The 25,024-nt window shown below is 38.6% G+C and overlaps 1 protein-coding gene across 2 annotated transcripts in view; it reads right to left on the bottom strand.

Moving 5' to 3' along the window:
- LOC104368968 (neuronal acetylcholine receptor subunit alpha-7) overlaps positions 1-25,024 on the bottom strand; it is a 45,168-nt gene that overhangs the window by 10,806 nt on the left and 9,338 nt on the right. The window contains exons 2-4 of one of the 2 annotated variants that reach the window (XM_032990434.2): positions 20,826-20,925; positions 9,694-9,738; positions 5,155-5,264 (exon numbers count right to left, since the gene is read on the bottom strand). In XM_032990434.2, the coding sequence (XP_032846325.1) occupies positions 5,155-5,264; positions 9,694-9,696 (113 nt within the window). In that variant the 5' untranslated portion in view covers positions 9,697-9,738; positions 20,826-20,925. The remainder of the gene's footprint in view (positions 1-5,154; positions 5,265-9,693; positions 9,739-20,825; positions 20,926-25,024) is intronic. The other variant, XM_042804219.1, reaches the window with a different exon arrangement.

The following is a 25,024-nucleotide window of genomic DNA, read 5'->3' as shown; positions in this document are numbered from 1 at the left end:
GTTCTCTTGCTCTCTACATTAACAGCAGCTAAGAAGTACTGAGGAGATGGATACTCCAGTGTCTCATCCTACCCTTTGCATGGGTGAATGTTATTACTACATGTCATCCATAAAACTGTTTAATGCATCTCTACCCTTCATTATCTTCTCTCAAACGCACAAACTTGGTTCAGCAAAAAACAGAAATCCTATTAGAGGTGTCAATGTAATGGTGCTGGCCTGGACTGCTCTGGTGTGCCATTCTTACACGTCTCTAGAAAAGCATCATAATGTTACTTGGAGAGTGCTTCAAATTACGAATTGGCAGCTACTGCTAAGGAATCTCACAACTACATCTGGCACTATGACCCAGGAATTTACGAGGCATTAACATTTTAAGAACTTCGAGATGGGAAACAACATTTTCAAATATTTAGATAATTAAAAAAAGACTCTTTCCTATGGAAAGTTCATTAAGTTTGCTGACTTAATTCACTCTATGAAAGATGTTTAGAATACTTAGCATTGCAATGTATATATACTCATATAGTATTGTGCCCTATTTCACAGTTCCCATTTACTACTGCAGGCTTTTGTGGTAAGTTATTACAGATTATGATCTATACATCCTTTAAAGTTGGGGACCTAGGAATTCAAGAAATTGTCATAGTTATTGAAATTGGTGCTGAGATTAAATTGCACAGACTGTACTTGGAAGGTACTTTGCATCTCAATAATTTCAGGAACTGCTGTGCTGAGTTCATGTCTGATGGCTGTTGGCCCTGTTTATAGACACAGGCTCCTTTCTTGGGCTTTCATTTGTGCAGAGGATAAGCAAAATGAGACATAGGCTACTGTACTTTGTTGTATTGTTTGTAGTTTCCAGTCCCCTTGTGGGGACGGGTTGGCACACAAGGCAAATACAGCGCCAGCCATTCTGGGGCAGGGCAGGGGAGGTTGCATGAGCCTCAGGGCCTGGCTTCTTGCTGCAGCCTGTGCTTTCATTCATCTAAAAACCTGTGTTGTCTCTAGGTTGATTTGAACATGGCAAGTCTCTGCTGTCTCTTTGCCTATTAGTGGTTTAGTATCTCATAACTTTCTAATCAGCTTCTAAAACATCATCAGAAAGATGCAGTAAGAATCTGAGATGGGGAGAAAGCGAAACAGTCATAATTCTAGCAGAAAATAAAGTATAATAAATGGTGTATTTTTTCCATCAGGAAAACCCTTATTGACATATTATTTCTTAAAAAGAGGCCTTCATTATTTGATCTCTTCTGATGCATATTTTGTATCTCAGAAGCTAAAATAACACAATCATTATTTTAGTCATTGTTACTTTGTATTTTATTTTCCCCTTATGTATTTGAAGAAATTACATTTTTAAAGTATCTGGACTGGTCTGTGAAATGTGCAGGCAAGAAAAAACTAAATCCAAATCATTATTTGACCATCTGGAGTTGCAGTTTTTCCTGTGGTAAGCAGAAGGCTCACAGTGTTGAAAATCTTTGCAACTATTTAATTTGAACTCTGAAGACAAGCAGAAAAGTCTAAATATTGTGTATGTAGCATGAAAGGATTCTAGCACTATAAGGAGAAAAGGCAATTCAGTTCTAAGGCAGTTGAACTAACATAGGCCACTCTCCTTTAGCTTCACAGCTCATGGCTGGATTCTCTGAGTTCGTGTGGCAGCTTCTCTTCCAGTTGGAGCACTAACTGTTCTCCCTCGTTGTCTTGGCTGCCTGTTTTCATGACATTTGTAAGAAACTAGTACTGCTAAGATCTTTACTGATTGCACTGCTAAATTTTGCAGAAATGGATTCAGAGGATATTGTGGAAAGAGGCAGCAAGAAAGATGACACACAAACACATATATTCCCACAGGCGTGCATGTGTACAAGTGCGTAAGTCTCATTTCCTTAGAAAACCAGACTTAAAATCCTGCAACAGGTTTCTATATTAGACATAGACCAGTAGTTGTTTTGACTTGAAATAAATAAGGGCTACATGATGAAACTCGAACAAGTAGTCAAATTTGGAACATAAAAATATCCATGCCACACAAATTGATTCTAAAGTGGAAACCAATGACTAGAAATAAAATCCTTAGCCTTCTAGGCTAGATTTTGCTCTCTTCCCCTTGAGCAGAGGGCAGTTAAGCACCAGAGGATTGCTTCTAAGACCATGCTGCTGTTTCTGGTAATTGGCAAAAATAAAATTTTCAAAATCACACAAGTGATCAAGGAACCTAGGTTTCATTGCCATGTAATTTTGCCTTTCAGAAGACACATTCTTAGAAGAATATCAAGAGGTATTGAGACTCAAATATGTTTTTTTTTTTTCTGAAAAACAAGCATATGTGGTTTTCTACACTGTGTTTCTAGTTGTTTTTTGAAATTCAGTGCTTCAATTGGGAATGCACCAAGTAGCTAAGCCTTTGCTTGATGAGACTTTGGACTCAAATGTAATGATAGAAAATGATTTCTGCTACAATTCTTCTTCAGCATATAACCACTTAAAAGCAGATATTGACTGCAGACCATTGGGATGATAAAGGTGTACCTAGCACATATAATCCCACTGGGACCTATCCAGAGAATCTCAGGTTTAAAAAAATGGAAGAATGAAATTGTTCAAATGACACATAACTACCAGAATTTTTGTTATTCCATGAAGTACTGAACACTGTGGGATCATTTGGAAAATAATACCACCAGAAATGATCACTTTTAATAGGTCTAGTAAAACTAACAAAGTGGAAGACATTGCATGTCACTACATGACACTAAGATAGTCAGTCCTGGAATTTGTACATAGGCTGAGATTTTCTTCCCTCAGAAAAGCTACAGATGAACTGGCCCTGCTCTCTTCACAATAGACTGGTGTAAAATTTAATACATATGCCACAAGTTTTTCAGTACTAGGCTGCAGCAAGATGCATAAGGATTCAAGACATAGTGAAACATGCATTTGCTAAAATCAAAAGTGAATTTATAGTTCATTAATTTTTTGTAACTGCAGATGCATGTCCCTAGTGAAGTGTATAGAAATTAAAAGCATCTATGTCAAAATACCACGTCACTGTTAGAGAACATTGTAACATTCCCAATGCGGTTTCATACAGGAATAAGAATTTGGTTTGAATAGCTTTGCTCTCTGACTAAACTGTGAATAAGATTTTGGATTAAAAATGTTTAAAATGTTCAAACAGAAACACTGTAGAATAATTACTTCATGACCATGCCACAGTTAACAATCTCAAGATTCAAAAACCTGTATTAACAGAAAACTAGTGTCTTCAGTTTTTTCAGGTTATTAAGTTACCCTTTTCATTCTGTAATGTGCTTCAGCTACATGTACTAATTTCTAAAAAAAAATACCCTTTCATTTTGGATATACCTACTTAACTGCTGAAGCATACATCCTCAGACACACTGAAAATCTCTCTCAGGTATGTGATATATGTGAGGAAGAATATTGTCATAATTCATTCTTTGGAAAACCTCTAAACTGCTGTTGTAGAGTACCAATTTTATGGCATACACAGTGTATTAGTCATCAGGAGAATGGAAATGAACGTGTGATTTGTCAGATTCTCCCAAGAATGCTGTCACTTATGGAATCAAGGTAGCTAGGAATAAATGCTCAAGAGAACAAATTTGTATTGAAAAATATATTAAGCAAGATTAATGTTGCAAACATACCTGTCCAGTTTGCATGCTGCTCCATTTTGTGTACAAAGCATTTGAAAGGTTTTTTAGGCTGTGTATGAATGTGTATGGACAACTGAAGCACTAATTGCCGTGCTTAAACCAGAAACAAGAAGTAATCTTGACAGGCAGTTACCGTAAGTATGGTCAACTCTAGTGGAGAACACCTCAAATCATTTAGTATTAATTGTATCTTTGAGAGAAGCACTGCAGCATGCTGTGAGCAAAGCAGTAACAAAGGCCCTAGAGAGAAGTACTCAAGTGGCTGACAAATGCTGTCACTGGATGCTGTTATCACATCATTACAATTCAACAACACCTGTGACAGTGACATTGATCATAAAGGTGATCATCAAATGGCAAAAGGGAGCGTAACTGCAGCTGACATATTGTGTTCTCTAGGTCTTGTTGCAAAAACAAGCAGTCCCTGAAGTGGGGAGGGAGGATCAGGTTGATAAACACAGCAGGGTTGTCTTCTTAATAGATGTATGGCAGAGAAACAGAGGAAAAAAGCCACCAGGAAGATAAAAGATTCATGTCATCTGCATGGACAAAAAAATAATGATGTACCCTGGCTACCACAAAAGAGCCTGTGCAACATGTCCAAAGCAGATGTAAGGTCCTTCTAGTACCTGAGGAACAGCACACAAGCCCACAACTGCAGAAAATGGCAAGTTGTTAAAGAGCTGACAGCTCTCAATGCTTTTATCTTTTTAAACTAAATAAATTTCACAATGGGAACTACCATATAATGGTGCAGCCAAAGAATCTATCAATGTCAGCCAAAGGTTCTGCAGTTGATTGATGGCAATCTGTCTGTTCCTGAAATAAGCCCAACTCATAACAGATATTCTGAAGATGAAGGCAGCAAATGTTGTAGCTATTTTTGTAGCAGAAGAAAGTGACACCAAAACTGGACATGGGAAAATGTGAACATACTGACTGACATTTACCTATTCTGCCTCTAGTTAAACCCAAACTAAAACTAGGCAAGCAGTCAAAAGTCAGATTTGGATTCACCAGTCAACATTTAGACCAAACAAATAATTTAAGGGGAAATTATCACTACCTGTACCTTTAAACACAGTCAGAAAAGTTTAGTTTCCTAGTGATCTCACAAAACCCAGATAGAATTGGTGGTAGTGAGAATGAGATGTTTACAAAGTATTTGCAAATATGACCTTCTATTGTGTAAACAGGAGATTGGTAATTTTCCAATATTCCAAAAACCTGGAAAGTTTTAGAAAAGTAATTCAAAACCTAGGCGTTTTGATGAGATGGTTATGTCATTTGCCTTGCCTTATCTTTGTGACTGGACAGGGTGCTAGATAATCTCATCTAGGCTCCCTTTCCCTTGAAAGTTTGGACCAGTTGATCTTTCAAGGTCCCTTCCAACCTGGGCTATTCTGTGGTTCTGTAATTCTATGATCTCCTCTCCTTCCTCACATGAAAAAAGTGCGTCTACCTGTTATAGAGAAGAATATCTGGCTTCCAAATCAGTCCATCAGGAAAACGGACATTCTTCACTCCGGGGTATTCAGACACGTTCCACTGTAGATAATGATCTGTCCAGTACTAAGACATACACATAAAAAGTAAGTTAGGTCATCTCATCCACTGGTTTACCAGATAGCCTGAAACAGTAGGTGTTCTCCTGTTAAAGAGATAATATCTAGCTTCAGGCAGTGAAATGTTTGGAAAGTGTGAATTAGGCCAGCTAGATCTCAATGGAAAGCATAAAAGTCCCATTTTCAGTTCACACTGCAGTGCACAGAACAGCCTATAAAAGAAGATTTGGGGTGCTTGTGTTTTATTGTTCATGCTGTCTCAAGTGCCAGTTTGGGATAGAACAGATTTTCTTTTACAATTCATACATTAACTTCAGTTAATTTATCTTCATAGACAATTTTGGTTTCTGTTGTTGGAAGTTCTCAGGTTGTAATAACTTGATTATAGACATGGAGTAGAGAAGCCAACAATCACTGCTGACAGGGCAAACAACTGAAATGGCAGAATGGTTAATACAGCGTAGGAGGTCTTAGCAGCTCCTGCAACCTCTGCGCAGTGCTCAGCAGCACTGCAGTCGCACAAGCTCCCTCCCTGCCTGGCACACACTGTGCTGGAGGCATCTGCCCTGGGACTGCCAGTGCTCCTCTCACCAGTCCCTGACTGCCAGTATAGGCAGGGATCTGTCCCAGTCAGACCAAAATAGGGGTTTGCCCTGTGTTTAGCATTGCTAAATCCCAGATGCTGTCACTGAAGCGTATGATCGTGCACAGGCATAAACAAAAGCACTGCCCCAAGCCGCAGGCAGCTGAGTACCCTGGCAGCTCTAGCAAGCTGGTTACCTCCCCGCCTCCTGCGAAACACTAGCATGAGCTACTGTATTTTCCTGAAAATGAGGCTGCACTTCACCCCGACTAAGCAGATGACTTGTCGGGATACAGGGGTGGTTACTGTTGTGTGCAAAAGGTATAGATAAGAAATAAAGTTAATTTTATTTCACAACATTTATTTTTTCTTATAATTTCTATGCTTCGTTATATTGTGCCTCTCTCTATCTCCATATTATGTTATTTACATTAACTTCACATAGCTGCAGGCATCACATAACTTAGGGGAAACTTATCCAGATTTCCAGTGCTGTTACAATGCCAAGTGTTAGTCTTTTAAACTGTAAATCTTGAAACGGGTGAGCCCCTCAACAGTCTAGTGTCCCTTATCAAAATCTCTGATGGACATTAAGGTCAGAAAAAATTTTCCAATGGGTATTGTGGAGGTAATGTTACTGATCATTCTCATGGGGTATTCACATCAAATTGTTCCATTGTAATTCCTTGCATTAATGTCACAGGCAGGTATCAGTTTGATACACCAAACAAGTCTCCACATAGGCGCATGCTGCAGGTATTCAAATTCATTCTTGTACCTCTAGAACAGTGTTTGTAAATGACCATTTTGATGCATGCAACACATCTAATAGCATTCATCACCCATCTTCTGTAAAGCTTTTACTATACAATTTCTTGGCCTGTGCATCTATATTTATCTCATTCAATTTTTACTGTGAATTTGTAGCCCCTTGTCGCCTGGACAAACGATCTGAGTTGTGCATTGCTTTTTCCTTTTGCTTTACAGGTAATAGTTTTTTACAGAAATCTTAAATCAGAATATCTGATCGGCTCTGTTCATAGTTTTTTCTTTTCACTGCCTGCTCCATTCACAGTTCTCTAATTAAACTATGTGTATTGCTCACGCCCATCTATACACAGCTTCTATAAGCTGATCAACTGCTTCTCATATTTTTTTAAAAATTTTACATCCATTTTTACAGTAAATTGTTTTACCTGAACTTCCCAATGGACAAATGTGTCATTCCTTTTTACCACTTCATCTTTTGTGGAATGTAGATATACTGAGATCCTCATGATACCTCTATTTTTTACAAAGTCCATCAATATAAACAAATAGAATGTGTGGGTTTGAGGCATTTAAACCTGTGGGCTCTTGTAGGCAGCTTGCTCTCAGGAGCTGGGAGAGCAGGCCACTGAGCAGTGGCTGCAGGGCTGGGGCTGGCAGGCTGCGGGCAGCTGCGGCAGAGGGGGCTGCCCGCTGCCTTGGCTGTGTGCAGCAGGCTCTCCTGGTCTTTCCATCTGAATTGCATTACAACAATTTATATCAATACAGCCAATAATTTCTTTGTCTGACTTCTTTTAGGAGTTATCATGGCCGATAGGATGTAGCATGGGGTGAAACTGAATGATGTAAAGACAGTCCAAAGAGCGACAGAAAACTTAATATTAAAGTCTCTGTTAGAGCTAATGTTAAGCAGATTGTTGCTCTGTTTAGCTGTGTGTGCGAAGTGCTCATCCGTCCAGCTGGACACGAGCTGCCTCATTTTGTTTTAACTTTAGAGCTACACTCTCCACTGTAGCTGAAGTACATTTGATGCAGATTAAAACAGCCAACAGCTCAGGGTACTTGGGTCAGTATTATTCTGTGTGACTAGGCAAGGCTCCTGCTGTAACTTAGATCAAGTTTAAGATTTTGATACTGAACAGTATTGCCAAGGAGATGGTGGTCAGGATCAAAGAGTCGGCATGTATAGATACTAGATTTATATTCCCCTTTCTCCCAGGTTAGTTTTTTTATTTAAGTATTTCAGTGATGATTACATAAAGTATATTTAAGATACATCGCTGATTATACACACATACATATAAAGAAAGGGAGTAGAGAGGGGAATTCAGAGTAAAACTTATTTCAGACCATTTAGCATAATAAAATGACATATGTTTGCCTTAAGCATGCTTTGAATCTGTCTAGTATACCATTAATAGACAGTTAATACACAGACATCTCTTGTTTTTTTTTTTTTGTAATGTGTAAACAGGCCATGAAGAGTAGCTACATTTTTTGTAGTAAACAAGTGATCTGCTCTTTGCAGTCATAACATGATTCACATACAGTATGTGTTAAGGTGAGTAAATCAAAATAAATACAGAATATATAAAAGAAACAGGAATTTCCTTAAGGAAAAAAAAAAAAAACTAACCCAAAAATAGTATCAAAAAGGACAAGGATGCTGTGGGATAAAAGAGAAAGAAAACAACTGATAGCTTCTTGAGTATGAATTGCCTCTTTTCCTGGTAAGAAATCATAGCAACTGTTGTCATTGTAGCTCAAAGCCAAAAACATATTATATTTGACAGTTTTAATCTTACTGTACAGGCCTGTAAAATAACATGAGCTGAATGCTTCTTCCATGTCAACTTTTCTTTGTGAATAAATGGAATAGCCATGCTATCCTTTGTAGGCCACCAGGATATTTTTTAATTGCTAAGGCCTACTACAGTTCAAGAGAGGTGCTCTATAAAAAAATGTTACAATAAAAGAAAAAAAGAATACTTTTAAACTGAACGAGCTGGTTAAAGAAACTGAAAGGCACAAAGTTTCCACTAAGCAACATGATTATCCTACATAATAAAACTCTCCTGTAAGTCTTTACTTCACCCAAGAAGTTCAGTTTCTCTAATACAGATGGGAATTCAACTAATGGCAAATTCTCATCCTAGCTGCTACAGAATGGGGAAAGCTCCGTGTATCACCCTGTCTTTGTAAAGCACAAACTTACAGTAGAAATGTAGAAAAGTGTAAAATAAAGCTACTGTTTGAAAAATAAACACCCTATGTGAGCAAAACAAACTGAGAAACCAGGAAGAAATATACTGGTCTGAGCTGAGCATTAGGAAACTGAACTGATACTCCAATACCCATTTTAGTCACGTAACTCAGATACAGAATTTAGAGAAATAACATAAAAAACCTCTTATGTTCACAGTTAACTTCTGATGACAACCTATGTTTAAGCAACATTCTGAAGAACGTGGGAACAGTGTGGCCATTTTACTTAAAATTCTCTTGCACTTTCTTAAGGAGATAGACAGCAAAACCAGTAGCATGGCAGAGACATTCAGTTAGGACAGTGGCAGCAGCTCTCAGAGGATAATGAACGTCTTTGGAACAATTTTTCCTATATATCAGAAGAACCATCCGATGATTTTCAGAGTGCTGATCAGAACAGCTATTACAGATGAAATGCATTTCTTGCATGTATAGTTCTCTTTCACTATCAAATTATTTACTACAACATAAAGGATTTGTTGAAATGAGTGATAGGGTACTTGCACCTACAGTTACTCTACCTGGGACTCTTAGGACACCGTTATCTTATGACAGTGAAGAGCTTAGCATGACTAAATCAACTATAGTGAGTTAGTAACTTACTTCGATGTAGTACCTCAAATTCTTAAAAGTTTTCAGAAATACCCGAAACATCAAGACCTAAATCTCAGCCTTGCAGTTTTCCACTCAGCTTAGAGCTTTGTCCGCTACGTAGCAAGATACAGAACAAAAGCTTGACAGTTTCCTAAAATTTAAACCCCTCACCAGATTAAATTCAAAGACCAGAGGGAAAAACCCCATACTTTGTTTCAAAACTTACCATTTGTAGCCAGATGTTTGTTGTTAATACTTGATTCTTTTCATCCTGGGAGGAAGGAGGAGAGGAAGAATAAACAAACCACAGCTTAGTACCATACAGCTAAAACACCACAGGTAAATGTATTTGACTATTATGAAATAGCCAATTGTGCTAAGGTGCCTTTCAAAGCAAAAGGAATCATTGCTTCTAACTTACTGCAACAGAAGTTTTCACAGGTACTTTTTAACATATTTCATATTACCACACTCAATCAAACTGTTTCCTGAGGGTATCCTTCCGCCAGGCCCGGGACTCCTTCTTTAATAATGAATCTCAAAAGGCAAAGCAGATTATAGCAGGGGTTGCCTGTTTCCCCTGTGTTAGGAGCAGCCCTCTCACTGACTAACCTTACACACCAGACTTATGCAAATAGTAGAAAAAATACTGAACAAAGAAAGTGTGACTAAGCTCAGATAATATGTGTTGAGGCCATATTGAGTAGCTTCTTGGCAGGTAAGTAGCACCACTGGTATCAGTGGAACTATACAAAAAGTGTTGTATCAGCTTTACCAGAAAAACATTGTCAAGGCAGAACATTATTATTCTGCCTGGAGTAGTTGCAATTTCAAGGCCTTGCCTCTTGCCTACTGTGACTATTTCATGTAGGCTCAGGTGACACAACAGCCATCTTAATGCCACAGTTAATTAAAGAGTTTAATTCATCACTTCTCAGACACAGGAAAATATTGGTGACCTTATTTCTGTGGAGGTACTGTGTCAGTATCCACCTGGGTTGTGTGAAGCTAATGGAATATACTATATGTGTAATACTGTCTGTATTACACGTGCCCCTAACTGAACGCACAATTCCTGTCCCAACACCACTCAAAGCTTCATTTACAGTCTAAGGGAGTATCATAGCAAGTTTCAGTCACCTGTACAGCAGCAACTATCAGAGTTGCTTGTATGTCTAGATCTCTGAACTTAAATCTGTCAGTGTTGAAATTAAATGTTGTTCCTAAATGCCCAAAAATGGGAGGGAAAAAAAAAAAAAAAAAAAGGTTTAATCACATTTCATTGGGAAAAATAAAAGGCTTTTTTCTTTTTGATGATAGTCTTTACTAAAGGTCAGTACTCTTTACTCTTTTGCTGTTTAGTGGACTTCTAACTGAACAAAAGTCCTGAGAGACCTTTAATTGAAGCCATTTTAGAGCAGTACAATAGTAAAAAGTTACACAGCCTGTAAAATCAAATACAGTGCAAGAGACAATGCCATTTTTAAAGCAAGTGAAGCCTTTTGAGGACCAGCATCAGTAAATGCTATGCCAGCATTACTAGGTCATGTATAATCATAGCTAGATGTACAACATAGAAACAAATAAAAAGATTTTAGGTAAAGATCAATATTATGCATGAATAAAGTCTGCCCTCAAATGCACATTCTCACCTTCCTTTAAAATGAAAATAAAAATAAAAAATATAAAGCACAGACCACAGCTAGTGGTTTAGTACTTTTCCCCTCTATTTTCTATTTAAGGTCATCACCCCCAGGTACCTTAAAGTATCTCAAGTGAGCAACTCATTTAGATGGCATCCTGGGGAAACAGGTCTCTTTAACCCTTTGGTTTCAGGAAGACATTGTTAAACTGCATTGAATTAGCATGCTGAAGGCATTGCTGAAGATTTCAGCCAGGCAAAGCAGTAATTAATTTGCAGTACTAGTTGTTATTCTCTAGCCATACAAAAATTAATTTGGTGCCTCTCTCAACAACCTGCTTGTCGTGTTAGAGCACAACAAAGCTAGTTTGCATGGGATCTTTAATTCATGAATGAAGAAACAATCCTTAAGAGATCATTCCTATCACCATGAACTAAAGTCTATAGACAAGTGTTGCAAATTAAGGACATATAAAACGTAATATATGTTTCTGTTCATCATAGCCATTTTTAGGTCAGATGTAGACACCACCAATGATAAGTTATCATTAAAAGTTCAACAGCATTTTCTCAAAGCTCTGTGTACTGTGTCAGACAAACATAACAAGTTCCTATAACACAATGTCCCATCTATTGCTCCTGAGCAAAGCTGAGAGCACCACTGCTGTGTGGTTTCTGAGCGGGGCAGACAGTAGTTGTGTTGCCTTGCACAGGCATAACTGGCTGCTCAAAGGTGCAGAGCAATTCAGAATCCATTATGTTGTGGGAAGCTTGTTTCAGGACTATTAGCTGAATGGCACATACTCCTGCATGGTTAAATTCTGACTTAAACTCACATTTTATTCCCTGTGTGATCTCTTTCTACACATGAATGGCCCCAGCCTTAGATAAGTGATGTTTCAAAAATTCCCTTTTCAGTAGCAGGAAAAGATTGTACTAAAACTGGAGTGCTGCTGATGCTTAAGCTAATGATACGCCGTGGGGATTTATTTTGAAGCCCTGAGCCCACAGCACAGTCAGACTAACTATTTTAGGAGTACCAGAAAGGAGCTCTACTATCAGCCAGCACACAACACAGACACAGGCTAGAGAGCCGTCACTGAGCAGTCCCCTACAGCAGAGCTGAGGGGGACAGCAAGCTTTTAATCCAGCTGTGCTGCTGGCTGAATGGTTCCGCTGCCTGCCGCTGCCGGGCAGCCAAGTACGTGGCAGAGCCATCACAGGTTTGCCCGCAGGAGACTCCGCAGACATGTTCTGAAAGCCAAGAGTTATTGTGAAGTGAGATCTTTCACTCAGACCTAGCTCAAAGAGGGTATCCTGAGAGTACTGACGCAAAGGTAACTTGTACAGTGAAGACAAGTCCTAAATAAAGATGGCCCATGCTGTTTTCCTGGTGTTTCTGTTATTTTAAGCATTTAGAGCCTGAAGGAGTATATTTGAACAAAATAACTCCCACTTGGATCACTATATTTAAGGTTCCATCAGTGTTTGAATCATAAATCCCATCATTGCTCCTCAGCTATAAAAACTGCTGCATGCTGAAATTTGGTTTATAGTGGTGGGTTTTTTATAGTGTTTGTTGGAGCAAATGGCTTCCAACATTTTAGTCATTATTGGATTGAGTGACCCACCACTAGAGGAAAGATTGTGATTTTAGAGGGTTTGTCCATCTCTATGGTCCCAAGTGAAACTGGTGAAAGGTGGGGAAGGAGACATTCTTCAGGGTTTCTCCCAGCTAGAAAAGTTTTTTGGACACTGTTTTAAGAGCTTTACAGCAAATTGCATTAACACTATTTTTCATCAGTTGTGCAGTACTTCTACATAAAATAATGGGTGGGCTTCAAATGCTTCATAGAACTTCACCAGTTTTTGTCATTTTGCAATATTTTGTAAATACACACAGGAAAAGGGAAAAGTGCTGAGCATGAAAGCAAAGCAGCTCCTACTTCAAACCCCTTCTACTATAAAGGAGCAAAGAAAAAGGACTTCACAGTATATTCTGAGGCACTGGGAAAATTAGTCAGAGAATGAGGCCAGGAACTATATCATGTTGTTTGGTGTGCTTTTTTCCCATACCAGCTACTTTAGGTTACTTGCTGTTCAGAAATACTGGCCAAGCAGCACACCTAACAGAGTTAGGTTTAGTTCCCACAGTGGGAGGTGGGTGTGAGGCTACTTTGGTCTACTTGGCTCATAACTGTAGTCATGTACTGTGAGCACAGATGGCAAATTGCTACTGGACTGTTTATCCCATTATTTTATGGCAGCGTAGTTAACAAAGGGAAAGTCGCTGACATCAGGAAGACCTGAATGGTCCTTCATTCATTTTTGGAGGCAGAGGTAACAATTTCTGGAAGCTTTTCAAAGGGAATTGCACTGTCCATTCTTCCAGTTCCCATCAATGGTTTTGTCCGTCTTTTCAATTTAAACAGTCTATCAGACTGATTGTCTTTGGAAACACAGCATCAGATTCTCACATTATCCTTCCCTTACCCTGTGTTCAACAGAATAGATAAGAGATGAAAATTTGACAATACTTTGTGAAGATCATTAGTCTGGACATTACAAACTTTGTAAGGAACATTCAAGGGATGTCAGCACATCTAGTAACCACACTGGCAAAGCTGTGCAGCAAAAAGCAACGGGAAAAAGAAGTAAAATAAGCCTGCATGCCTATAGACTGCCATGCAACAGTGACGTGCATCACCTAGCAAGAAACACATACTTCCCAGAAGACTTGCACAAAGTGATGTCCTGACTAACATATATTAGCTGTAATTCTTGCACTTCAAATCCAGATTCTTTATTTTTGCATGGTTGAATCTCACATAAATTACAGAAAAAGTAATGCCTATTTGAACTGGGCTTCAATTACCATGAACCTTAATAAAAGAGTTTGTGAAAACACTTTAAGACAGCCCTTGTTACAGGAATAATGCTGGGTTCCTGACTGATACTTTGTAGCAAGACTGAAGTTAATAATTGTAGTCTGAAGTTAAAAATGGGCTGGCAGCCAGTGAGAGACATGTAAGGCACTCCCTATATAGATTTTCACTTTTGATTGCTTGAATGTCACCCTACTGAAACCAGCAGGTTAATCAGTTCATTAGCTCTTATCTCATTGTCTCAGCACTTGATCATTACACATTCTCAACATCTGCTGATCCACAATGTCAAATTACTAGCACCTAATGAAGTTTTTTCCCCACATTATTTAAAACCCTGTTATGTTTAATTTTGGCTTCACACAGCTTGGGGTTTTCTTCCTCTTCCTTTTTAGGGTCATGCACTGAGCTCACTAAACTGTATAAAGTGAAAAAGCCTGAATTCTTATAGGATTAGTACTGAGAGAAATGGGCTGGAGGGTGAGTTAAGCGCTCATAAAATGGCCAGTTGCCAAAAGACTGATGCTATAGCCATACTTTAGGCAGCCATAGTGGCAAGATGAATCTGAGCTTCTCGAAACGTATGGAGAGTAGCAGAGGGGCTGGACTTCTCCATTCCTGCTCATGGTGCTGTGGCACCCCAGCACCCTGTGTGGCCAACCTCTAGGCAAGGCCAGAGCAGCATCATGGGGTCCAGCTTCACCCAACTGGAGCCCATCCGAAAACACCATAGTGACCTTGCATTCTTTATTTAACTATGTCAGCATAGGGGACTATTGCAATTATCCTCTCACATGCTGAGGTTAATGCTAAACTTTTGTATTAGAGGTGGCTCAAGGCTTCTTAGTGGTGCAGACAAAACTGAGTTTTGCTACCTCAGAGGTGAGGATAAAAATCAGTTACTTAAAAAAGCCAGCCTGGTGCTTCTGCAAGGACACTGAAATGAAAACTCTAGCTGCTTGCCAAGGACTACCTCTCGTCATCCATAGTTGGGGGCTGTAGCTGCAGCAAGTCTTGATCTTGAAGAATATAGTAGAGGGTGCAGAGTGAGGCTGCCCCATAACTGGTGTGCTTTCATTACCCCTGATGCCTAAGACATCACCTGCATTGCACCTGCCAAAAATCAAGATTAATTAAAATGCAAATTTGAATGGAATTAAGGAATGTTTGGGGTTTTTGCATAGGAATAAAAAGCTACATGGAGAGTTGGCAATGTGAAACAGGTTTTTTAGGCAACATAAAGATGAAGAAAAAGGCAGTGTACAAGATCTGTGAGATGAAAAATTTGAACTCCTGATGCTTCTTCCCCACCTGACTCCCCTTTCACCACAAACGGAATAGGTTAATGCAATTACTCTTTACTTATCCAGTAATTTTTTTATCACAGTAAAATGTTTTTGACTCAGCTTACAGCAGATATTTCCAATTATGCAGAAAATGCCATATAAACAGGCATTACCAATGCATAAATAGTATTAATAATATTCCGTGATCCTGCATGTGAGGCTTAACAACAGGAACAGGCCACAGAATGTTTATGTTTCTTGAAAATAGATGCAAAAAGTGCAAAATGATTCAGTAAAAATTCAGAAATGGAAAATAGGAATTTTCACTGTTTAACTGCATTTTTCTTGAGACCACTGCAAACTACACATTTGTATTTGGTGTTCTGATATTTGCCACATTAGCGAGATTTTTATATAAAAACAAAGCTCTGAAATCTATGACTTACTCTTGTAGTGGTACAGCCTATTGCTGGGAAGCAGCACTCCTTCAAAATTACAGCAACTGTTGCAAACTGTTTAAACAGAGTGCAAGATGATATGTCTTACTACATGGCCCAGTCAGCATAGTGCATCAATCCTGCATGATGTGACCTTGGTCTTGTGCTTGCCTTAGGCGAGCTCCCTTTGCAGCCGCTGCTAATTTGCCCTGATTCTGTTGGTGCTAAATGCCTCCTTTAAGCTGGTCTGCATTATTTTACACTCAACTACTCCATGCTGCTAGTGACCTTAGTGAAAGTTGAAGGCACTTAGGACATCACCCTTTCATCTCTTCCACATTCCACTTCAAAGCCAAATTCAGCCCTGAGGCACCTTCACTGCTAGGATGGTATCTGACTCTGCGACTTTCTCACCTTCCAACTCAGACTCTGGCTCTTGCAGACCTTTAGGGATGAAGCTGTGCTCAGGATTTAGCTAAGCATCTCCTGTAGCATTGAGGTGAATTTTGCAGTTAAATCTGTGAAATCCAGCCTGAAAATGTCTTCCTTGCTTTGTGTGCTGAATGATCTTTGATTTAATTTCTGCTAATTTATTTTTAATCAAAGAAGTAAAATCTTAAGGCAAACCAAAATGTGAATAGTTAATTAAAGTGAAATTTGAAAAGAAAACTTCTTTTCTATTGAGTTCATAGGTTTATTAGATTTGTGATAGATAGCATATGAATTGCTCTTCAGATTATATGCTGAAGGTCTTTGAAATAGAGAACTGCTCTGTAGAATTGCTCCTGACTGGGCAAAGCAGAGTTTTGTTGCTAGAGATAACACAGAGTGGCACAGACTCCTGCCACTGTCTGGTTTTATTTTTTAAGAAGGCTGACTTTGAACTGTAAATTCAAAGAGGAGCAAGGCAGTAAATGGCTATTCTGGGACTAACTGAAATACTACGAGTTATATGGGAAACAGTTTCTGTGTAGGGAGACTCCCTCCTCACTCTCTTTCCAGCACCTGCTTTCATTTGTGATACAGTGAGTAAGGTTTATTGAAGTCCCCTAAATCTCTAGCCAGGAACAATGCAGGGCAAATCTTTGGCATATTCCCAACACAACCTGTTCTCCTAAGCACTTTCCATAATATTGAAGGACAAAGTGACAGTACCAGTCCCAGATGCAGTGACAGTTCCTCTGTTTCCTATCTGAATTAAAAAATCAGCCTCTTCACATCATATGAACAGTGCAGCAGAGCTGAACAAGAACCTACACTAGAATGTACAGCTGAAAAAGAGAATGCAGCTGAAGAGTATTTGTGAAAGAGATGAATCATCCATGCAAAGCGTTCAGGCTAATGACTTGTATATATTGGCTCAATTTTGTAAACAAATTTATAAATATCTGTAGGAGAGGATGACTGTTAATCCAGTGAGGTGTCCTGCATGAGACAGGTGGGTTAAGGTCTGACTCTGCACTCTCATTCTATTTATTTATTGTTCTTGTTTTGTTTTAGAACTATGACATACATTCAGTGATTCCTCTGTCTGGCCATATTTACTAGAACTACTGTACAAATTAAGGAGTGGACCACACTTACTAGAAATACTGCTGGAGAAACCAAACATTTCAGCTCAAGCTACCTCTCTTTAGCAGACAGTGTTCTGTGACAGCCAAGACCTCATCTTGCTATTACTTCAATTCTATGCATCTTCTCACCTTCAAAATATGATCTATCTTCATAAATGTTTACTTAATCAGAGTGTAATGTTTAAAGTTCAAGATATGGAAGACTTATTTCAAAGCAATACCTACTTATGTCATTTTCCTTTGAAATGCACACATCCAGGCTGACCTATGTACAGATGTGTAATGCCATTTTCTTTATTACCTGGGCTGTGGAGTAAAGGTGTGTAGTAAAACAGTGCCAGCAGTACTTAAAGCTAGCCAGCTATGGTGTACTGGTTCTAACTCTTGGCTATTGTTCTTATGGTGTATGATAATTAGTATTTGTAAAGCATCTTCCTGGCTTGACAGTTTGTACAAGTAGCCCTTCCATCAGGAACATGTGAAATTGTTCAGACTACTTATTATCTTTTGGGGTTTTTTTACTGAATTATTATAAATGTAATTAAATGAGTAGAAAATCAACAAACACTTTTTAAAAAACAACTTTGTAAATCTTCCTTCTAACCTACAACCAGATTATTTTCAGCAAATTTAACGCAAGGGAAATGGTGCCTAGCTACAAATAACAATGCAGTAGTGCCACATGAATACTGTACAGTACTGCTACGAAACTACTACGTAGCATTATAGCTTTCATCACTGTTATAAATGTCCTTATGAGAGCAGTCTTTGCACACAGTTTTACAGCTCAACATGTAGCAACTTTGACTGCCACATCTGCTGACATTAGTTCCAGATGATTGCATATTGTAATGAGGAGAAGCAGAAGAGACAGGCTGAGGAACAAAGCAGCAATAATGCAGTGTTACCACAAATGGAAACAAGTATCTGCTGTTGGGTGCAGAGAGGTCCTGGGACAGATTATGCTGAGCCACAAGCTTGAGCCATGGTGAAGCCTGTTACAGTGAGCTCCTGGATTCACGTAGTGGAAAGTGCCATAGGATGGTCTGCAAGTCACTGGGCAACATTGGTGAGAAACAGCATCGGCAGCTGGGAGGGAGGGAGTGGGAGAGGAGGAAGGGAAATCTCCTAGTGTGAGTGGTGGACAGATGCCCTGAGCACTAGACTAGCTACAGTTCTGGTCTGTGTTTAACACCTGAGACAGCACACATTCAATAAAAGGTTTAAGCCTACCCACAGTTACAATTCAGACTTAGTGACTGTAGAGCTTGACATGGAAAATCTAAAAATAGAATGGGGATTTTCAGATATGTGTTCTGCATGGATATTGAAGCCTGAGGTTCACCTGTACCATGCACTGTTCAGGTACACAAGGAGAGAAACAAAAGAGGGAGGAAGTAAACCTTCAACTGACAATAAAGCTTCTACTTATAGCTAAAGTTCTGTGAAAATTGTAAAGGTTTCTAGAGTTAAAATGATAAAATGTTACTAAAGCATTCTGTGCTGCTGGGATAGGAGTAGATGTTCATTTTTGGCCTTTTGAATATCTTAATTTCTTCTTTAAAATAAAAATTAGAAAAATATAATTTGAATTTCACCTAGAATAAGGTTGAGTTTGGAGTGTGAGATGAGGAATCTGATTGCTCTGCTTAACTTAATTCAAGTGAAATTCTGAGTGGGGGTTGTTTAATTTGTGGGGGTTTTTTTTGTTTTGGTTTGGTTTAGTTTTTTTAACTGTGCCCTATGTGCTCTTTTTTGCAAGTGAAAAACTCCAGTGGTTTCTCCTCACCAGGTAATCTGACAGGCTTTGCAAGAAGCATATGCTCTCTCCCCAGCTACTTTATCTTGCTTTAAAAGAAAGGTGGAGTTTGCTCAAAACATATACAGGTCTTCCCAGATGCATGCAAATCTTACACGGCAGAAAAGCTGCTGGAGAAAGAACATAGAAGAGCCATCTTAACTCTAAGCAGAGCATCTACTTGAGGAGCCTCCTTAAAATGTGGGAATGTGTTTCTGTTCCATATACACTCTGACAAGGTCTGACAGTCATGCTTGCCATTGACTGTAATAGGGCTTTGTCCTGGCAGTGGGCTTGAGATATATTTTCAGTGAGTTTCACAGAGAAGAAGTGGAATTTATAAATATGTGTAAGAGCCTCATGATGTACCATTTCTGTTACCATGGGGACATAATTGTAATAGCAGTATTTTTTCTTTTTTTTTTTCCCAGTATGTTATTGTTAGCAAGAGATTGTATTTAGATTTGAACACATTCATCTTTGCAAAGACAAGCAGGGATCAGGTGTATGAAATGAGCAGAGTACAACATGGCTAATAACATACTTCACATCTTGTGTGAAAAAAAATATTCTTTTGAAGAGCAAGGGGGGGAGGTTACATTTGTTCAAGTTACCTGATGAATCGTCACGATTCGGTGTAGGTTTCACTCAGTTCAATTATTAAATACAGCATAGAGCTTAAAGTGCATTTATTACAAGCATGCAAGCATGCAAAGTATTATCACATTTATTGCAAGCATGCAAGGTAATAACTGTGTTCTGTTGCTTTATTTACAAATAATTCTTGATTCCATTTTTTCCATGGCAGACACTAATTGAGAGGACTGAACCCTGAATTACTGTTAAATACTGGCTCTAGGTGCTGTTGTTACACCCAAATGTACCAGTAATGCTAGGACAGCGTTGTATCAAAGGATTTGACTTTATTTTCATTCTTGCTACCAACTTTAAGTAATATTTGACTTTTTATTGAGTCCTTCTCCTCAAAATGTTCATAAGTCATATGGAAGTGCTGTTATAGCATGTATATTTAGCAAATTAAAGTGGAGGGAATGCAGGTGATTTCTTCAAGGAGAGAAGAGAAAGTTATAGGAGAACAAGGAGCTGAACACAAAGTTGTCTCTTCCTTTCCCTTTGTGTGATCAGAGCACAAAGCACCAGCACCAGCCTGCTGCTGGCATTTTTCTATCTTATTTTGGTGAAAAACAGCAGCAGAAATTTCCATACCTGACCAGAGCATGTTGTCCATATTTTAGCATCAGTTCACATGGTGAAACTGCAGAATCTTTGAGGAACACCAGAGCCACAGAGATAGAGGCATCTGACTGGGATACAACCATGAGGAATAGCTCTGTCCACTACAAATGGACATAGTTAAAGCCAGTTTCAGAGGACCAGTTAGCAAAGTGCCATTACTCAGCCCTCACAGTCTCTCTAACTATACTACCTTATCTCCATCTTTCCAAGTGTGGGGAAATTAAGCAAGGAGTAGCTCCAAAATTCCTGTGTTACATAACATAATCCATTATCCTCAATGTCTTGGGGCCTTTGTTCCATCTAGGATACAGCGCAGACATCACCATGGCAATTAAAAAATTCCCCGGAGAAGGGTATAGTACAACATACATTGCTTATCCTGCTGAACATCTTCTTGACACAGAAGTATTAAAAAGACACATTAATAACTCAGGAAGAGAGGATGAATCAGCATTACAGAAATTCCAGTTATTCCTTACCCTACATCCTCTGAGGGACAGGTTTGAGAGTCCTCTTTTACAGGGTCTTCATTTTCAACTTTCCCTAAAAATCCATATGGTCCCCACTTCTCTTTAATACCTGTAAAGAATCACTGACAAAGGTACTGAGAAACCGTGAGCTTGGCTAAGAGGAATATATTGATGAAAATCAACTGTATGTCTCTTCCTTTACAAATGCAACAAGCGTCATGACTGAAATGTCAGCACACCTACACAGTCCTTCAGGCTGCTGTTTTCTGCAACACAAAAGAGCAAACTCTCTCCTATGAAAAGAACATTTCTGTCTGGTGAGGTCAGAGATGGAGTGAGCACTCCAAAATCCAAAAAAATGCTTATTTGAATTTCTTGAGCTCAGTGAGTAGTTCAGTCAAACTTACCAGTGTTCATTATTTTTTCTGTCTTCATTCTGGCATTTAGTAGCATTGATGGTAGTGCGTAAAAGGCCTGCTTCTTTCCTCTCAAATACTTAGCCGACACAACTGTGTACTTATTGGGAGTAATTATGGGGATGCCAACCACAAAAATATGTTAATACTCACAGCTGAACCCAGAAAACAAGCCAATAAAAGTCCAAAGTAGGAGTGCTGTACAACTGAACATGAGTGTGGGTCCACCAACTTTGCACATGGTTATCAATCATCTTCCCTTCAGGCCACTCCATTATGAGGATCATATGAACAATATAGGAGACATGATTATAGGCTATGCAAATATGGCTTCACATCACTACCAGAGGATTTTGGAGGGATGAACTGGATAAATATCATATTCCTATGTTGCTGCCAATGAGCAGCAACATGGCTTCATGCCAGCTCTTAGCTGCTGTTGAAGCCAGTGTTAACAGCCTTTCCTTTTTACAAATCAAATTCTAGTTTCAGGTAACAGGCATGAACATGCAAGCACGAGTGAAGGTTAAATCCGAATATAAGTTTACTTCAGGCTTCTTCTGGTTACTCTTGGAAAATAATTCTTTTAATTTTAAATAAATTAGTTAACACATTAAAAATAAATAATTTAAGTAATTAAAATTCTAAGTGAATTTTAAAAGATTTCTTTTTCTATATAAGTGTTTGTACATATATGCTTCCTGCTGCCAACCCATTGTGAGGCTTTTTATTTTTTTTGGTAACTCAGAGGTAAATTTAGATCGGGAACGGTTGGATTGATTAGTAGTCTATTCAGGCAAACATGGTGAGGAGTTCAGGAGAAACTGAAGAATTCACATCTGTATCATCTAAATTTGAAGTAATTAACATTTGAATGTCTCTATGTTAATATGCTGTTCATAGATAGAGGAATGTTTGCTTGCAATCCATTGACAATACTTTGTTCAACTGCTGTCAGCACTATTAGATTTGTAAATTACTGAAAACTTTTTATGGTGTGTGCTTTTCTGAGAGAAAAGTAGGCACTGTATGTGCACAGGTCTCAGAATACAGTCCTAAAAAGAAAGAGAGAACAGAAACAGAATACTACCTAATTGACTGTTCAAGAGCCTTAGCTCATCAGAACTACCATTTAAAAATGTTGAACCATGACTAATAATCTAATCTAGTCCACCAGCTCCTCTGGTGACACAGGGCTCCCAGTGATGGTGTCAGAGGTGAGGCACATTGCTCTAGCAGCGCTTCCTGCCACATCCCCGAAATGCCTGCAGCACCTCCCCTGCCAGCTTGTGGACCCACACAGATCACGTTACAGGAGTGGGGCAGAGGCTGTGATGGTTGGATGTGGGTTGCTTTTCCCCAGATAATTCATCCAGCCTACAGCATCTTCTCATGGCATTTTCAGAAGCCTTCCCAGAAAATAAATTGGTCCAGCAGGGGCAACAACCTGCTTTTGAACGCCTTCCTCAGTGCACTTGGACACTGCAGTCAGAGGTAAATCAAATCCAGGAAGAACCAAGTCAACACCCATCTTTATGTGCACAGTAAAACAAGATTTCCCAAGAAGCACTAGATTTATAGAGCATGTAATTAGTCTGAGTGTGAACGAAACCTGCAGCAGATGAGCAGAGAGACTAGACTGCACACACGGAGTGCACTGGCTCATGCCATGGCTGGAAATGAACCTGCAGGTCTCCTGGAAGCCTGGGAACAGGGCAGTAATTGAACAGGCATAGAAGGTTTGAAAATGCTAATCTAATACTTCACTTGTACTTTATGGAGCCAGATCTTTAGCTGATGCAGATCAGTGTACCTCTGCTATCTGAGGACAAGAACGTTGCTAAAAGAAAATAAGAAGCTTTCAAACATTTCATACAAATTTCCATAGACTGTAACAAGCTGATCCATATTGGTCAAAAAAATGATATGAACTTGTGTATTAAGTCATGACATGATGTATTGTCTGGTACTTAAATATGACAGAGTAATTGTCGTTTTAACTGTATATAGTCTTTGAAAAAAACAGGAACAATTCTGAATATTACAGGGAGTATATTAATTTCAGTCCCCAAACTTCTGTGATTTAAAAGCTTTGTTTAAGAACAAGTATTAGCTAGCCAGACCTGACTCCCAGAAATAATGTATTGTGCTGTAATTTTGTTTTATTAGCTGATTACTGAGGACTAGTAATAATTACTAGATGATGTGACTTTGCAAATTCTGTTGTTCTATTAAAAGGTCCTGCATAAGATGTGAAAGCTTTAGTCCCTGTGCTCTACAGCAGTCCGTCACAACAGAATCCATTTTCTAGGACCTTAGTCATACTTTTCACAGTAAGGATGCAAACCTTCTTCATCACAAGTGGCATACCAATAGCTGTCTATTCACTTTTTCAGTTAATGGGGTATCCATACCAATATAGTTAGGAAACAAAGAAATGAAGTACCAAGCTTTTATGATTCATGCTGATTATTTATATCACAAAGGATGAGAAAAATGTTAGAGAAACTACTTTGCTTCACTCATACTAAAAAACAAACAGAAAAACCTCAACTGATTTGTATTACAATTCCAAAGACCTCTCCTGTGAAACCAGAAAGCAGAACAGCAGTTATGGTTTCCACATATAATTAACATCTCTAATGTCCTTCAGTTAACTATTATCAGGAGGTTTTTCTGTAGCCTTTACTCGGTCATTTTTTCCTTCCTGCAAACTGCCTTAAATTAGTGTAAATTCATTGCTTCCCATTCCATCCTACAGAATATAGACTGTGTTTAAAATATCTTTCCAGATCTAACACTGTTTGAGAAGACTAGGTAAAAGAAAGATGCTGAAGGAAAAAATAGTCACCCGAAGATATTTAGAAGCACAGGAAAAATGGACAAGTATCACAGAAATAAGGTTGCAGTTTCTCTTAGTATATCAGTATCTCACCACAGTAGGGTAGGGAGAGGTGTTGTCTGCTTGTTTAAATAGATTAATTCTCAATATTTTAGACTATTATTTGAAAAGATCTGTTCTTCATATTTCATGAGGAAGCAGAATATTCTGTTTTCTGTTATAATGCAGTAACTTTCATAGGTATTAAACTAACTAAAAAGATTGGAAAGCATATTCCAGCCCTGTTCCAGTTTTCTAAACTCAGGAATAGATCATGGAAGAAGTGAAAAGGCTGCAAGATGAAAGTGCAAATAGCTTCTTCCTTTAGCATGGAGGGAATAAAGAACAAGCAGCAAAGTGAGAGGAAAATAAAGCCTGGAGAGACTTTTTCTAATGTACACAAATGAATGCTAAAAATTAAAAGAATAATGCAGATTTGATGAGCTTCTGCCACAACCATTGTTTGCAAAGAGGCTGCTGAGGTTTGATAAACAGCTTAGGAATTTCTTTAGTACCATTTCTCAATGAGCCTCTTGATTTCGTTGTTTTATTCATCTTTCCAGATTTAAATTTCCTTTTTTTTTTCTTTTTTTTTTTTTTGGCAGGGTAGATGTTTGTTTTATAGTCTGTTTCTTTACAGAAGCTGTTCTGCCTCTTTGAATGACACCATAATTTTCTTTTTTAAATGTCAAGATATTTCACATTATTGTCTTGCCCGGTGGATCCAGGGTATTTGATTGCAAATACTGAGTTGCAGATACTTACACAGAGGCCTTGTTAAGCACTGTATGGAAGTCACTGAAGTCAACTGTATCACTTACACTGTGTAAAATGAAACAAGGACAAAAGCCCTTGAATATATAAATCAGTCATACAAGTAACCAAGGGCAATATAGGATGAGCAAACTTTG

Source organism: Tyto alba, unplaced genomic scaffold (assembly GCF_018691265.1).
Source record: "Tyto alba isolate M040663 unplaced genomic scaffold, T.alba_DEE_v4.0 Super-Scaffold_41, whole genome shotgun sequence".
Lineage (NCBI taxonomy): Eukaryota > Metazoa > Chordata > Aves > Strigiformes > Tytonidae > Tyto > Tyto alba.
This window is presented reverse-complemented; position numbering and strand designations above follow the sequence as displayed.